This window comes from Coturnix japonica, chromosome 3, assembly GCF_001577835.2.
Source record: "Coturnix japonica isolate 7356 chromosome 3, Coturnix japonica 2.1, whole genome shotgun sequence".
NCBI classification, from domain to species: domain Eukaryota; kingdom Metazoa; phylum Chordata; class Aves; order Galliformes; family Phasianidae; genus Coturnix; species Coturnix japonica.
The window spans coordinates 74,239,284-74,253,797 of record NC_029518.1 but is presented as its reverse complement, the minus strand read 5'-3'; the positions used below and the strand labels follow the sequence as shown (position 1 = coordinate 74,253,797).

General features: G+C 38.0%; 1 protein-coding gene across 1 annotated transcript in view; it reads left to right on the top strand.

The window, feature by feature from the left end:
- CD109 (CD109 molecule) overlaps positions 1-14,514 on the top strand; it is a 72,234-nt gene that overhangs the window by 45,175 nt on the left and 12,545 nt on the right. The window contains exons 22-29 of the mRNA XM_015859075.2: positions 1,607-1,751; positions 1,856-2,032; positions 3,635-3,716; positions 5,900-6,128; positions 6,642-6,807; positions 7,854-8,044; positions 10,484-10,639; positions 10,729-10,794. Of these exons, the coding sequence (XP_015714561.1) occupies positions 1,607-1,751; positions 1,856-2,032; positions 3,635-3,716; positions 5,900-6,128; positions 6,642-6,807; positions 7,854-8,044; positions 10,484-10,639; positions 10,729-10,794 (1,212 nt within the window). The remainder of the gene's footprint in view (positions 1-1,606; positions 1,752-1,855; positions 2,033-3,634; positions 3,717-5,899; positions 6,129-6,641; positions 6,808-7,853; positions 8,045-10,483; positions 10,640-10,728; positions 10,795-14,514) is intronic.

Below are 14,514 nucleotides of genomic sequence, written 5' to 3'. Positions count from 1 at the left end.
AATTAGGGAATAGTTGAGTTACTGTGTAGTGTAGTTTTCCTGGTCAGAAGAGGATCAACTACAGCAGAGTGCTCAGGACTCAGAGTCAGGTTTTGAGTCTATCCAAAGATGGAGACTTCTCAGCCTATCCAGGCCATTTGCCCTCACCTGGACCCAGTACTCCAGTGGTCTCATCAGGGCTGAGTAGGAGAGAAGGATCACCTCCCTCAACCTTGCTGCAAAGTCTCTTTTTTGGCTTATGCTCAAGCTGGTGTCCAACAGCAATCCCAAGTCCTTTTCTGAAAAGCTGCTTTCCAGCTGGGTAGACCCCAGCATGTACTGGTGCATGGGGTTGTTTCTCCCCAGGTACAGGACTTGTCATTTCCTTGTGCTGATCTTCACAGAATGATAGAATCATAGAAACTGTTTCAGTGCTTTACTACTCTGAATAAAGAATTTCTCTAACCTATCCAACCTACCTAAAATTCACTTCTTTTAGTTTAAAGCCGTTCCTCCTTTTCTTACCACTACTGGACCGTGTAAAAAATGGGCCCCTCTACTGCATATAATCTCACTTCATCTATGCCTTTGTTTTCAGATTTCATAGGTTTTTCTTTCTGCCACTTTCTTACCCATTGTGTGGGATTTCCATACTGGTAACACATTTCTCCAGGATAATGAGTTAAATGAATTATGCTCTAAAGGTGCTGATTTACCTCCTTTATGAAACAGGATCATAAAATTGCACTATTTTAGAATACAATAAACATATGAATTAAGTGATATGAATTTGAGCACAGCTGCTTGTGAAACTTTAATGCTGAAAGTTGAGATTCTTCTAGATTTTATTATTTACATCTGCATTTCTGTATCTGTACTTGCCCCAAACTGCCTCAGCCTTGTCCAATGTGAGGAGCAAGCTCTGGCCAGCTGAATTCTGCTAAGTGGGTATTCTCCTGTTTGCTTTGAGGGCCCATTTTTGGACAACTTTTCTTTTATAGCATAGTCCTTTTTTTTTGGACATTTCCAAATCACTGTCCTGTAAGTTGATTTTGGGAGGAGCCACTTATTGCCCTTTCTATTGAAGCTCAGATGTGCTGAAGAGAATTAAATCCTGTTGGACTAAGAGCTAGGCTGAGAAGAGCAATATATTCATTTCCTCTACTTTGAAGACATTTTTTCTCTCCAAGATACTTGCATGCATGGATGAACTGAACCTTTGAACCTCCAGTGATGAACTTAACTGGTGTAAGTCGGCTTTGTATGACAGGCTTTAGGTCTGCAAACAGCATGAAAGAGAGCACTTCTGGCCTTGGCATATGCTTGATCATGGAGCTCTGTTCTTGGCATTGAGCTCACTAGAATCAAAGATGCTTTCAATGACTTTGTGTGTATTTTTATAATTAAAACACGGTTGTTAGAAGCAAATAGTGGAAGCAGGTCGTTATTATAAAAACATTTATGTGTCAGTTCAGATGGGCCAATATCTCAGGTTCTTGATGTGTTAAGAAGCAGCACAAAGTATTTTGCAGAGTTTTAGATGACCAGCACAGTAAACATGCAGTTCCAGTCCTATAAAAGCAACAACTTATTAGAAATTATAACAATCCTCTGTTTATTTTGGTAGGCTGAAGGATTGGAACAGACATATTCTCAGACACTCCTTTTGGATTTAACTGGGACTGAACAACAAGCAGTGACAAAAACTTTGGATTTCACTTTTCCTTCTGATGTTGTAAGTGGCAGTGAAAGAGTGCAGGTCACTGCTATAGGTAAGTATTCCCAATGTATTAATTTTTTTCATAGTTTAGCTGATACCGTCATTAATGTATTAGGCATGTGTTTATTTGTATTAAGTTTTAATTTTATCTTCCAGGTGATTTACTTGGACCTTCAATCAATGGTTTGTCATCACTGATTAAAATGCCTTATGGCTGTGGTGAACAGAATATGATCAATTTTGCTCCAAACGTGTATATTTTGCAATACCTCACTAAAACTAGGCAGCTGAGAGAGGATATTCAATCAAAAGCCTTATCATTTATGAGAAAAGGTCTGTATGCTTAAAGAACATGTTACGTTTTCAAGAACACTTACTAGCTTAGAGGTACCTGTGACTTTGTAGTTGGTATGTGAAAAGCTACTTTGCTGATGTCACATAATCTGGAATTAAAACTCATTTTCCTCTTTCTTCTGGGATAACAGAATTGAGGAGCAGACAATTCTGATTACAAGGATAATTTGCCCCATTATATATTGTTTTTATATAGTTAATTTTCAGAGGAAAACTGCATCTTAGAAGGTGATTTGTTGTTTTTTTTTTTTTATTATTGATTTTTTTTTTTTTTTTTTTTTTTTTTTTGAAATATGCGAATTCCTATCATGTTAAACTCTTTGTGAGGTACAGTAGGCCAAAATTAGCAGGCACATCCTCATCCTGCCACTTCCTTGCAGAACTCTAGGAAACATGTTCTGGTGATTGATGCTTGCCCACCCAAGTTTGAGACTTGGTCAAAAATAAAATCTGTGCTGGACATTGGAAAGTGGAATATTTTAGTGGAAAATGGTTGTGTATTTTGACTTGAAAATACACCAGGGCATCATGAGGTGTGAAGAACATAGTTGTATTGTTCTTCTTTGTGCCTACTGGGCCAGACAGAATCCATGATGTATTTATCCTTGTTCTGAACTGTAATTTTCATAAAATCAGCACAAAGATGGTGAAGGGCCTGGAGCATCTCCCCTATGAAGAAAGGCTAAGTGAACTGGGTCTGTTTAGTATTGACAAGAGAAGACTGAGAGGGACCTGATGCAGGTTTATAAATGTCTGAGGTGTGGGGGGGCAGAGTGGCAAGGCCAGACTCTTTTCAGCAGTGTGCAGAGACAGGACAAGGGGAAACGGCCAGAAACTGGAGCATAGGAAGTTCCTCATGAATGTGAGCAAGAATTTCTTTACAGCAAGGGTGATGGAGCACTGGAACAGGCTGCCAGGGGGGGTCGTGGAGTCTCCTTCTCTGGAGCTATTCAAGACCAGCCTGGACGCCAACCTGTGTGATCTGGTGTAGGGAACCTGCTTTGGCAGGGGGTTGGACTCAATGATCTCTGGAGGTCCCTTCCAACCCCTACAATTCTGTGATTCCATGATTTGTAACTTGTGGCTTCTCTCATGCCTTTCTAGTTGGAAAATACTTAATTTTTGCTGGTCCTTTTTGTCTGCTGGAAAGATAGAATGTTTCTCTAGTTGCAAGACTTCAGTATTTCAGCTTTTTTGAGGAGTTGAGCTATAGATCTAGTCTACAATTGCTGCTGTGCTTCTAGAAATACTGAGTTATAAGGTAGTGCCTCCACCCTGCACTGTCCCATCTGGGTGGTGGATGAGTGGGAATCGTAGAACATCCTGTTTTGGAAGGGATACAGAAGGGCCAATGAGTTCTGTGGGAACAGGAGCCCTCTAGGTCTATTTTTGTAGATAGCTCTTTCACATTACTGTTACCCACTTTCCTATAGTTTGCTACATGGTTTAGAGTATTCTTATAGATTTGAGAGATGTTTTATTCAGGTTCGAAAGTTCCTTGCTTCATGTCTGTCAGAAGTTTATACTGGAACCCACAAAAGAGGAATGTATTCAACACCTATCTTTGCTCTTTCACTCCAGGATATCAAAGAGAGCTGCTTTTCCAGAGGGATGATGGCTCTTTTAGTGCCTTTGGAAATGAAGATCCCTCTGGGAGCACATGGTAAGTAGTTCTGCCAGATTCATTTTGGAATTTGACCATTTTAGATACTTCCCAAGACTAGATTTATTTATTTTTTTTGTGAAGCTGCTAAAATTTTCCAGCTGTCTTAGCCTTCTGCCTGGTTTTCATTAGGCATTCAAGCCAACTCTAAGGTCGTTCTGTTGGATAGCTTGCTGTCAAGGCCAATATTAGGGCAGATCTTTTTAATTTTACAAAGGATGAACAATGAATTATTTTACCCATGGGAATAGCTGAATGAAATGCTTTGAGTTGTTCTGCTGGAGAAGATAGCTTACCAGCATGGAGGAAACCTAAAACTTCTTTGGAAAAAAAAGAAAAAAAAGCTAGTTAAGGCTACTCAGGGTTTGTTTTTTTGCCACAACAACAAGGGGTGAAACATTGTTAACTGTATTAAAGCAGAATGTCAAATGAGCATTTGTTTAAATCGCCATTGCTGTTTCTGCAAACCAGAAGTCTCCAGTGGTTGAAATGCACTTCAGTTTTACTCTTGTGTGCACCATATTTATGCATATGTTTGGGAAGTGCCCATGTATATTCCTGGGCCCAGAAGTGTGAACCACACTATTGCTTAAGTATCAGCATAGTCTTCGGTAGCCTTCTGACCCTGACACTCTCTTGACATTTTCCAGGTTATCCCTGCACATTGTTTAAGAAGAACCCTGATTTAGAAAGTAGTAGAGTTCACTGGTGTAGGTGCTAGCTGATAGATGGTAGATGTCTTCATGACAGGTTGGATGGGTCCCTGGGCAGCCTGGTCTAGTATTAGAAATGGAGGTGCTGGCCCTGCATGCAGCAGAGGGCTGGAACTTGATGATCCTTGAAGTCACTTCCAACTGAAGCCATTCTATGACCATAGGAAACAAATTCTAGGCACATTTGACTTATTAATATAGATGTGCATAATATGTCCAACAGCTCTAAGGGTCCTGAGTATTAGAACAGCCTATTTCTGCCTGCTTAAGAACCAGTGTTTAAAGTATTCTTTTCCAAGAGGCAAAAGTGCCATAGATACATTTTTAGTTCTCTAGTAATTTATCAGGAGCTGAGACTACCTAAAGTGTTATATACATAAATGTGACTCCACAGAGAACAGACAGCTTTGTCTGAAAATTTCTCAAAGGAAGAATAACGTTAATTACATTGCTTGTTATTGCAATTGAAACAATTTAGGGCTTAGCTTTCACCATTGCCTCAAAGAGATTTTGACTTTTCTCAGTTCTGGATACTGAGGGCTCTCTGAGGAATTCTCTGTGAGATGATTTGAGCTACTGATGGTAAAAAAAATTGTCCCACTTGCATCTTCTACACCTTGTTTTTGAGACTCTAAATACAGCTGAAAAGCTCTTTCAGTGTAGAATTTCACCTTAAGAAACATAGTAAACATAATTGTGGAAGCTAGAAAGATAAACAGATACAAGTTCCAGCACGCTGTTTAGCTAATCTGCATTTGGTTAGTTTACACGTGTGTTTGTGCTTCAGCATATTACCAGCTTCAAATAAAACTGTTCCAATTACTCTGTCACTTACTTGGTCCATTCTTCTGGAGCAAATGAGCACTCTTCACCAGTTTTAGTGGGATTTGTATTAGATGCAATATTGATGGAGTGAAAAATGAAGATAATTTATCTTTATTAGTAACCTCGCTATATATGTATTGCAGTAACAAGTTACGTGAATGCACATTTAGCAAAGAAAGGAGTCAAAGTAAAACTTCAGATTATTAATGAATAAAACAAGTGTTGTTTCAATGATGTCATTAGAGGGATAATTGTGATAACTACTATCACACTTATAGTTTGCAGTAATGCAGTTATGACTTTACTACTTCAGCTTAGCAACAGAAGGCAGGAGAGCAATATTTGAATAAAATTAAACATGTACTGGCAGAGACTTGGATAAATATAGACAAATAAAGACTTGGAGAATATATACTCTGTACTTATTTTTGAAATGTAACAGCTGCAAAAGGAATTATCTTTAGGAACAAGGAAATAGCTTCATTTTTTTGTGGATTAAGCTTAGTCTCCTTTCTTGTCTGGATAAAGCACGTATTTTCCTCTGTGCTTGGAAGCTGTGTGTTGAGTACTTTATGCATCATCATATTCTTATGTTATGTTAAACAGAAGCTAATTTTGTCATGTTTCATTAACCTTCTCCTCCAGGTTATCAGCCTTTGTATTAAGATGCTTTTTTCAAGCTCGTCAGTTCATAGATATTGACAAAGATGTACTCAGGGATACAGCTAAATGGATCGTTGGGCATCAGAAATCAAATGGAGAATTTCAGGAACCTGGCAAAGTGTTACACAGTGACCTTCAAGGAGGCACCAATAATCCAGTCACTCTCACAGCATATATAATGTCTTCTCTCATTGGGTTCCAAGATAAAGAGGTATTGGAATTCATAAATAGAATTTACAGTTTCTGGAATACTTCATAAATTCTCATACTACCCAGCAAACACCTGGTAGTTTAAAGAAATAGAGAAACATCCTGAATGAAGGCAAAATGTAACCTGATTTGGTAGAATTTCCCTGTATTTTGGCTTACTAATTAAGACAGTATGTGTTGTGAGGCCATCCATTTTGCATACCCTTGCAAAATCTAAAGGCAATTGCTTTTAGTAAGAATATTGTCATACCTTTAGTCTAGGAACTTAAAAGGGAATTTATGGGGGGACCTATCCTTAGAGGCATTCAGTCATTCGATCAGTTTTCTCGGGATTACTAACATTCAAAAGAGATGGTGTGAGGTTAAAAGCTTTGCCTCTGAGGTTTGTGTCTGTGATTCTGAGATTTTTCAGTACATGCTGGTTGTTGTTTGAAGATAGTAGTTTCTATTCCTTTATGAGCTTTTTCTTTTACATTATAATAACGTATATTCAGTGTTTGATCTTCATTTTCAGCATGCTTACGTCATTAAGAGAGCTACAAACTTTCTGGAAGATAAATTAAAAGAAGGCATTTCAGATAATTATACATTAGCACTTGTGTCTTACGCTTTGTCATGGGCAAAGAGTACAAAAGCAAAGGAAGCCTTGAGTATGCTGAATGAGAGAGCAGAACAGCAAGGTATTGCACAACAGTTTTCTATGGTGGTACAGATGGATTTTTTTCAATTTTACATGTATATATGTGGAATTAGAGAAAGAGATAATCCTTGAAAATTAAAATATGTTCTCAGCTTGCTAGATAAAACAATATCTTCAAATAAAGCTTTAATTCACAGCAAAGCTAAGCCCTTCTGTTTTAGTTTCTGTGTACTTGATGGGAAAACCATGGTGCTGTCAAAAAGCATGACTTGTCAGTTCTCTCATGTTATGTGCACTTGTAAAGTTAGTCTAATTAGACAGTTGAAACTGACTGTTTCAGAGTAGTTCTGATTGATCAGGCTTCCAGGAGCAGGGGTGGGAGATGGTTAGTTGAAATAAATATTGGAATGAAGAGATGAATGATTGGACATCTTGTGAGCTGATACAGAAATGTATTGCATTTTCTGTAGTGACCAATAATCTCATCATATTTAGCCTCTTCCATGTTGAGTATGACTGCATTTTGTTTCCTCTTTTGGGCAAAGAGCAGACTATATGATAGTAATCAAAGATATCAAAGGTTTTTTGTTTGTTTGTTTGTTTTAAATAGTTACTATCCTCTTGAAGAAACTGAAAGATTTCATGTTGTAGACTAAAAACAGAGCCTGTTTTCTGAGTGAGGCTTGTCAGATGGTCATTTTTGGGAAGGGAGGTTTTGCACTTCACTCAAGAACAAACCTGTTGGGCAGCTGTAATGCCCTGAAGTTCCTTCTCTAGTGAGCATCCCAGCAATGAGGTGGCTTTTCCACAAGGGCTCATTTATCTGAGCATTTCCTATTGACAATAGAAGGGTCAGTATAAAGGTAATTGAATTTAATTGGAGTTGAATATCTGGACTCCAGCTTAATTTGTAGCTATATTAAAAAGTGCCGAGGAAGTACATAAGACATTTGCTAGGCACGCACCTAAACATTCACTTAGTTTTAAAGAACTATGCTAGTTCCCATATGTAAGCATAAATTGTCTTTTCTAGACATGCAAAGACTTCAGTCTGTGGATCTGAGATTATTTTGGTTTATTTTTCAGGAGAATTTCGTTTCTGGATAACACCTGCTTCTGAAATTTCTGATTCCTGGCAGCCACGGTCCATTGATATTGAACTTGCAGCGTATGCTCTGCTCTCACACTTTCATCAGGACAGGTTGGAGGAAGGGCTACCTATTATGAAATGGTTAAGTCAGCAAAGAAATCATCTTGGAGGATTTTCATCTACACAGGTAATATTTCAAGAGGCTTTATGATACTTTCAGAATGAGCGTTATTATCTTCAAGAAAAAAAACAAAACCCCAAACAAGCCCAAATATTTGTTTTAAAATAGTGATTGCTGAGTTTTATTTTGCTGTATCAGCATTGTTTGGGTGCATGTTTGAATTCTTTGCAGGACTGCCATCTTAAACATAGACTACCAATGTTAGTAATGTTAAATTAAAAAAAAAAAAAGTAGAGAGTCACCTTCATTATTTAAAACACAAAACCTAAAAGATGTTATGAGGGAAGATGCCCATGGAAAAGTACTTAATCAGATTTTCCAAGCAAGTATGATAAATATCTGTGCTTATGTGGCTTCCAAGGAGAGAAACGTCTTTCTATTCTTTCCATATGTGGGCCCTCAAATTCCTGAAAGGCCGTTAGCTAAGATAAGAAAGGGTTTTGGAGGAACAACCCATTCTAGTGCCTCTGTTGGCAACAGAATTTTGATGGACCGTGAAATTTGGAAGATTTCATTTTCTCCAGGAGGTTTCCATGTTATTGAAGCCACATCTCGTAAGCTGTGCTAGCATGCAGAAAACTTAAATATTACTCTGGATTGTGTTACTTTAAATTTTCTTTTAAATTAAGTACAAATGCTGGTCACTATAAAATATTGCATATTTCTGTACTGCTCAGTACCATTCTATACAGACTATTCTTCCTTATTTTCATATGTATTTATTAATATGAGAGATAATAGTTCTGTTAAATAAAATATAATTCTTGGGAACCAGCCTGGTTCTAGTACTTTCCTAATGTGTTAGAATGATGCTTGTTATTTGAAGAGACTAATTGAAATACCAAATTGTTGAAAAAAACTTTTCTCCTTGCTCTTAGAAACAATTTTTACTTGGAAGTTTGAAAGTGAAGTATTGTATTATCACCCCGGGGGTGAAATTAAAACATGAATTTAATCCTTTTGTTTTTCTGTAATCTGAAGTATTTTGATTTCAAAATTACTCCAAATATCTCTACGGATGCCTTTTATTAATTTATAGAAGTGATCCCACTCTTTTTTTTTTAGTATCTAAGATCATTTTAAAACAAACACTTGGAGAGTTTTCTTGTATGAGCTTATCACATTAGAAACTTAGTATAAGGGCTACTCCAAAAGTAATGTCTCCTATTTTATTATGTTGGCCCATGACGTCAAAGGTAGATGTCAATGGTACGGCAGAAAATGTTGAACCTTTCTAACAATATTCCATTATATTTTGTTGCCATGTGACATATGGCAGCAGAAGAGCAGTCCGACAAAGTGCTGCCTGACTTGGAAGTGTGGAGGAAGCAAAGGCATGTCATTGAATTCCTCCATGAGGAAAATATTACACCCATTGACATTCATCAATGGTTGCTGAACTTTTATGGGACCAAGGGGTGGATGTGAACACAGTGAGGCAGTGGGTGCAAAAGTGATGTGAAGGACAAGCCACATTCCATACAGACATGCACAGCTGTCACAACATAAATGAAGATTGTCTTAATTAGCTCATTTGTGCAAATTGGCTTGTGGTGGTGGCTATGTTGAAAAATAATGTTTTGTAGATGAGATTTTTTTCTATCAAATAGTGTTATTGTGCTCTTTATCTCTGTTGTAGTTTCCATAGAAATAAATAGGAGACATTACTTTTGGAGCAACCTATGTATTTTGTGTGTATTTCATACATACAGGAATACAGTTCATAAATAAATAAAGTCTATCTGAATGCATATTTAAATGGTAGAGAGGTGTAGCAATTGTGTTGAGTGCCTTTGTTGCTGAGCACCCAAATGGGGCCTAAGTGTATGGCCTGAGACTATATTTCCTAACTTTTTAGGTTGCATATTTGGTGTATGCATGTATATATCCCCCATATACTTTTGAGTATCAGCTGTGAATTTTTCCTGATAAAAAACATTGTATATGCCTTCTGCTTTAGGGCATTATATCTTCTCAAGAGCTGGTTCTTTTCGGACCTGTAGCTTTTGCTTCAGTCATGAAGGAACCCTGAAAAATTGCTTTGAAATGCAGGATATTTAGTGCTTAGTCACTATAAACATCTACAAAGTTGCAGAATTGTTACTTTCTTCATCGGTTTTCTCCTCACTGTGTGCACTGTTTGTCATTCCGACTCTTGTAAATACCTGTCAAGTCCTCCACATAGCTTGCACAAATTTTCTTTCACCTCACTCTCCATCATGTGTCATAGTTTCTAAATGGTTCCCCTGTGTTTTTGTGTCTTTTCTGCTCTGGGATCCTTCACACCAGTCGAATTCCAATGGAGGTGTGGATGCAGGTATATGAAGACCGTAGTCTTAGGGGTGGTACAGAGACTGAGAGCTCTTGCAGACATGGCCTATATGCAAGCAGTTCATTATGCAAAGTTCTTCTGCTTAACACAAAAACATTTCTTTCCTTCAATAGGACACTGTAGTGGCTCTGCAAGCCTTGAGCCTATTTGCAGCTCTTACCAGCGTACACAAAACAGAAATGGATATAACAGTTACTGCAACTTCTTTGGAAATTCCAGAAATATTTTCAATTGACACTCAAAACCGTTTTCTGCTTCAAACCAAAGAGGTACTGTAGAAACTGAGAATTGCTTTCCTAAAGCCTGGCTCCTGAAAGTGTTCTGAAAATACTGTTTTGACCGTCTGTCCTTCTTTCAGATTCCCCCTGTGCAACCGATGACAGTTACAGTTTCAGCAGAGGGAAGAGGGTTTGCTGTCTTTCAGGTATGAAGCGTGGTTTTGTTTTCTAAAAAAAGAAAGTATATTGGAAGCTTTATAAAATGTCAATAAGAACAACCTTCTGAAATGTTTTAAACCAATGCCAAGATACTTTACTACTTGAAAAATGCTGTGAACCTAAGTTGTGTGGACATGCATATTAATGTGATTGTATATGTTGGATGGCCAGTCCCTTTAAATAGTGTTGGAGGATGGACAGTTTTGGGGAACTTCATGGATCAGAGTCATATCAGTGTGACCCCATTGTTCTGCAGAACTGCAGTGTCAGTTTGCAAGACAAAGGGCTGCAGTGGTACATTGACAGTCCCAAAGGTCACAGTTAAAAAAGCACGTGGACCAGGCATGGACAGCTCATCAGGTATCTCTCATAAACCACAGAAGGCGCAGATCTGTAGACAGCATGAGTACATTAGTAGCTATTAGAACATCTTTTATTGAAGTGGAATACAATAATAGCAGAAAAGCTAATGCAAAGGAAAATAAAAGAAAAAAAAATTAAGTAGTATTATGGAAAGGTTTTCTGCAATTTTTATGCTGTTCTAAAATAGCATAAAAGACAATCAAACAGTCTTGAATACTGCCATTTGCTCAGTATCAGCCAGATTGAGGACGTGACAAAGAGAGCAAGGAGGTATAATGATCCTTTCTCTGCCAGTTCTGCAGGAGGCTGTTTCAGTGGTATAACTTCAAACAGGTTTATTTATATTTTAAGAAGTAAGCTGGGGTCAGCACATATTGTACTTTAAAAAAGCAAACTGTAAGCAGTCTTGTTATGCATTTCAGCTCCTTACTATTTCCACATATCAAAAATTAAATTTCAATGAAATTATGCCTTCAAAATGTTCCCTATCATAATGAGAAATATTGTATGAGAAGAAGGCAGTATCAGATCTGACTTTATATGACCACTAATGGATTTCCTTTTCCTGCTGGCTGATCTGTGGTGGTCCACATAAGCAAAAGAGAAAACCTTTGATAAACTATGAATAATACAGAAATATTAGTCTCTGTCAAGCAGGAGAGAATCACTCTGTAAAAGTATTAACTCACAGTTGCAGAGTCTATCACAAAACCGGGCAGAGTTCTTACTGGACTCTTGGTATTCATACTTGAGAAAAACGAACGTAGACCACCTTTAATAGTCTCGGAGTTTTGATCTGTTTCTATTTCTAATTCCTTCCAATCCACCAAAAGCATGCTGCCAATATTTAACTTATTGTTAAATACGCTTTTGTATAAAATACTATTGTAAAGAAACCTTAATGACTGCCTATCTGTGACGAACAGCAGCTTGAGCTGCAAATACTGCTCATCCAGCACTGTTCTGCTATGCCCACAATGCTAGAAATCAGTACTCATATTTATTAATTCCCAGAAGTGCAAATGATGTTTTCAGCAGAGTTTAAAAGCTTCAGAGGGTTCAGGTTCAGACCTGCAGGCCAAGATAGGAATGAATATCTCAGCAGGACTGCATTAGTACACCACCAATTTCAAAGGTGTGAATATGTGTGGAATGTAATAGGGTGGGGCTCCAGATCAGTTAGGTTTATTTAACTTTAATGATTGTTAAGAAATAGCTCCTGATATTAAATTTGTCAGAAGACCTGATCGGAAACTTTTCAATGAATTGTTTCTTGCCAGAAGATGCTGATTTGTTGAAATCACAGAATCAGAATCGTTAACATTAGAAAAGCCCTTTAAGAGCTCTTAGTCCAACCACCCAATAAACACCTTTTGTGAAGCATTAGGCCCAAATTAAGATTTTCTCAGCAAATTATGCATCAGGACCTTCACAGCCAGTAAAGATCAAACAGAGCTCTTCTACCCAGGACAACACGTAGTTAACCATGTGCTTAGAAGGCTCCTTAGGGAAATATTACATCATGGTTTAAGCTTCTGATTTGTTGTATGAGCCAACATGCTCCCAGATGGTATTCAGGAACCAGCACCAGGTTATCTACTGCACTGAGGCCACTGTGCTGTTGCCTATTTTCCTATCACCTTTGAGTCTGAAATTCAAAATAGTGTACTTAGCATGCTGGAGTAGTTTCTCCAATAACTTTTCTTAGTTGGGACCAGTGCTTTCCTTCTGCTTCCTTTGGTAGGTCTGGTATTCTAAAACAAAGTGCATTAATGCCATTTGAATTAGATTTCTCTTTTTCCCAGACACAAGCTAGATCTGGGTCTCATTTAATAAATCAGATAGCATATGACACTGCGATCACATTTCTTCAGCTGGGTTTCATTGTCTCTGGTCTGCCAAACTACAGTGGTGAGATTCAGTGTTATGGGACTTGATTTTCTGGCCAAATGCAGCATGTCAAAACAGTAATTCATTTAAATATCACAAAAGACAAGATTCAGTCCATTAATGGAAAAGGCTGGTTTCCCAGTAAAATGGATTGTAAGGGAAAAAAAGGGGGGGGGCTTTTTGGTGAAACCTCACTGTCTATGTGGATGGGTTGGCAGTGTCTTCACTCTTGACCCTGCAGGATCCTATAAAAATAGATCTTTTGAATAGTGTAACTACAAAAGCAGACACTTGTAGTTTTGTGATCCTGCTGTCAAAAAAGTCTCCTAGCTCATCCCTTCTTTTTGTCTAAATAAATTGTAAATGTCTTAAGACACCTGCTCTGCAGGGGAGTGGATGATTGTAGGCCTAGAGCATGTGCAAGGGTGCCCCATAGAGAAAGACGTCAACAAAGTGATCTTCACTAAGAGATCTGCTGAAAGTTTTGAAAGAAACATCTCTTCACTACTGGGAACCACTGTGAACTGAGCTTGGCAGATGCCTCAAAAGCATGGCATGTCCCATGCTTTCTGGGATGCCACTCAAATTCAGAACTAGCAACAGTGGCAGAGCTGGCAGGCTTGCAGAAGATAAGTACAGGCAAAGTGAACAAGATCTCCTTATCTCCTGATTGTATATAGAAAACAGTCTGCAGAGGACTTTACCTCTCATTCTTTACGGCAGGAACTATTAGCAAGCATTACTCTTCTTTCTCCTCCCTTCTGTACTCTTATAGAAAGAACCTGGACTTACATGTATGGTGGCTAAACCAGCAGTTGTCATATGGAAGAGGAGGACATAAGTTATATTTCTGGTAGAAGAAGGGAATAAGAAAACTGGGAATCACCTGCTACTCATTACTGAAAAGCACTGACTGTTTCTTCTACTTACCATATTTTTACTAGTCTTTGGCAAAGAACTAGGAGAAACTCAGTGAGAGCACAAAGAAAGATATTCAATGAACTAGTCAGACAAAAGGGGATAGGAAAATAATTGGAGACAAATTCATTGAATTCATGCTCTCAGTAAAGTACGTTGATGTTGCTGTTTGAAGAACAAAAAGGAAAGGGAAAGAGGCATTCATTAAGGTAATATAAATGATTCAGATTTTTTGAAACATAATGCTGTCCACTGGATCGCATACTCTCACAAGCACCTCTTTCAAGCAGATTAGCTTTACAAATTTGTTTCTTGGGCCTCTCACCTGAACTGGCTGCAGTATGAGTGGATCAGTTTTGCCTTGAGCTTTGTCAGCCCCCTTTTAAAAGGGTTAAGATTAAATGCGGTTGCTTGTTTTGTTGAGTTAATGCTGGTTGCTGGATAAGAGCCTTCTATTCCCAAAATAACAGCATAGAAAGAAGGAGGCTTTAATTAAGCTCTGTTGTGGAAAAACATTTTCCCTTCATTGTCATGAG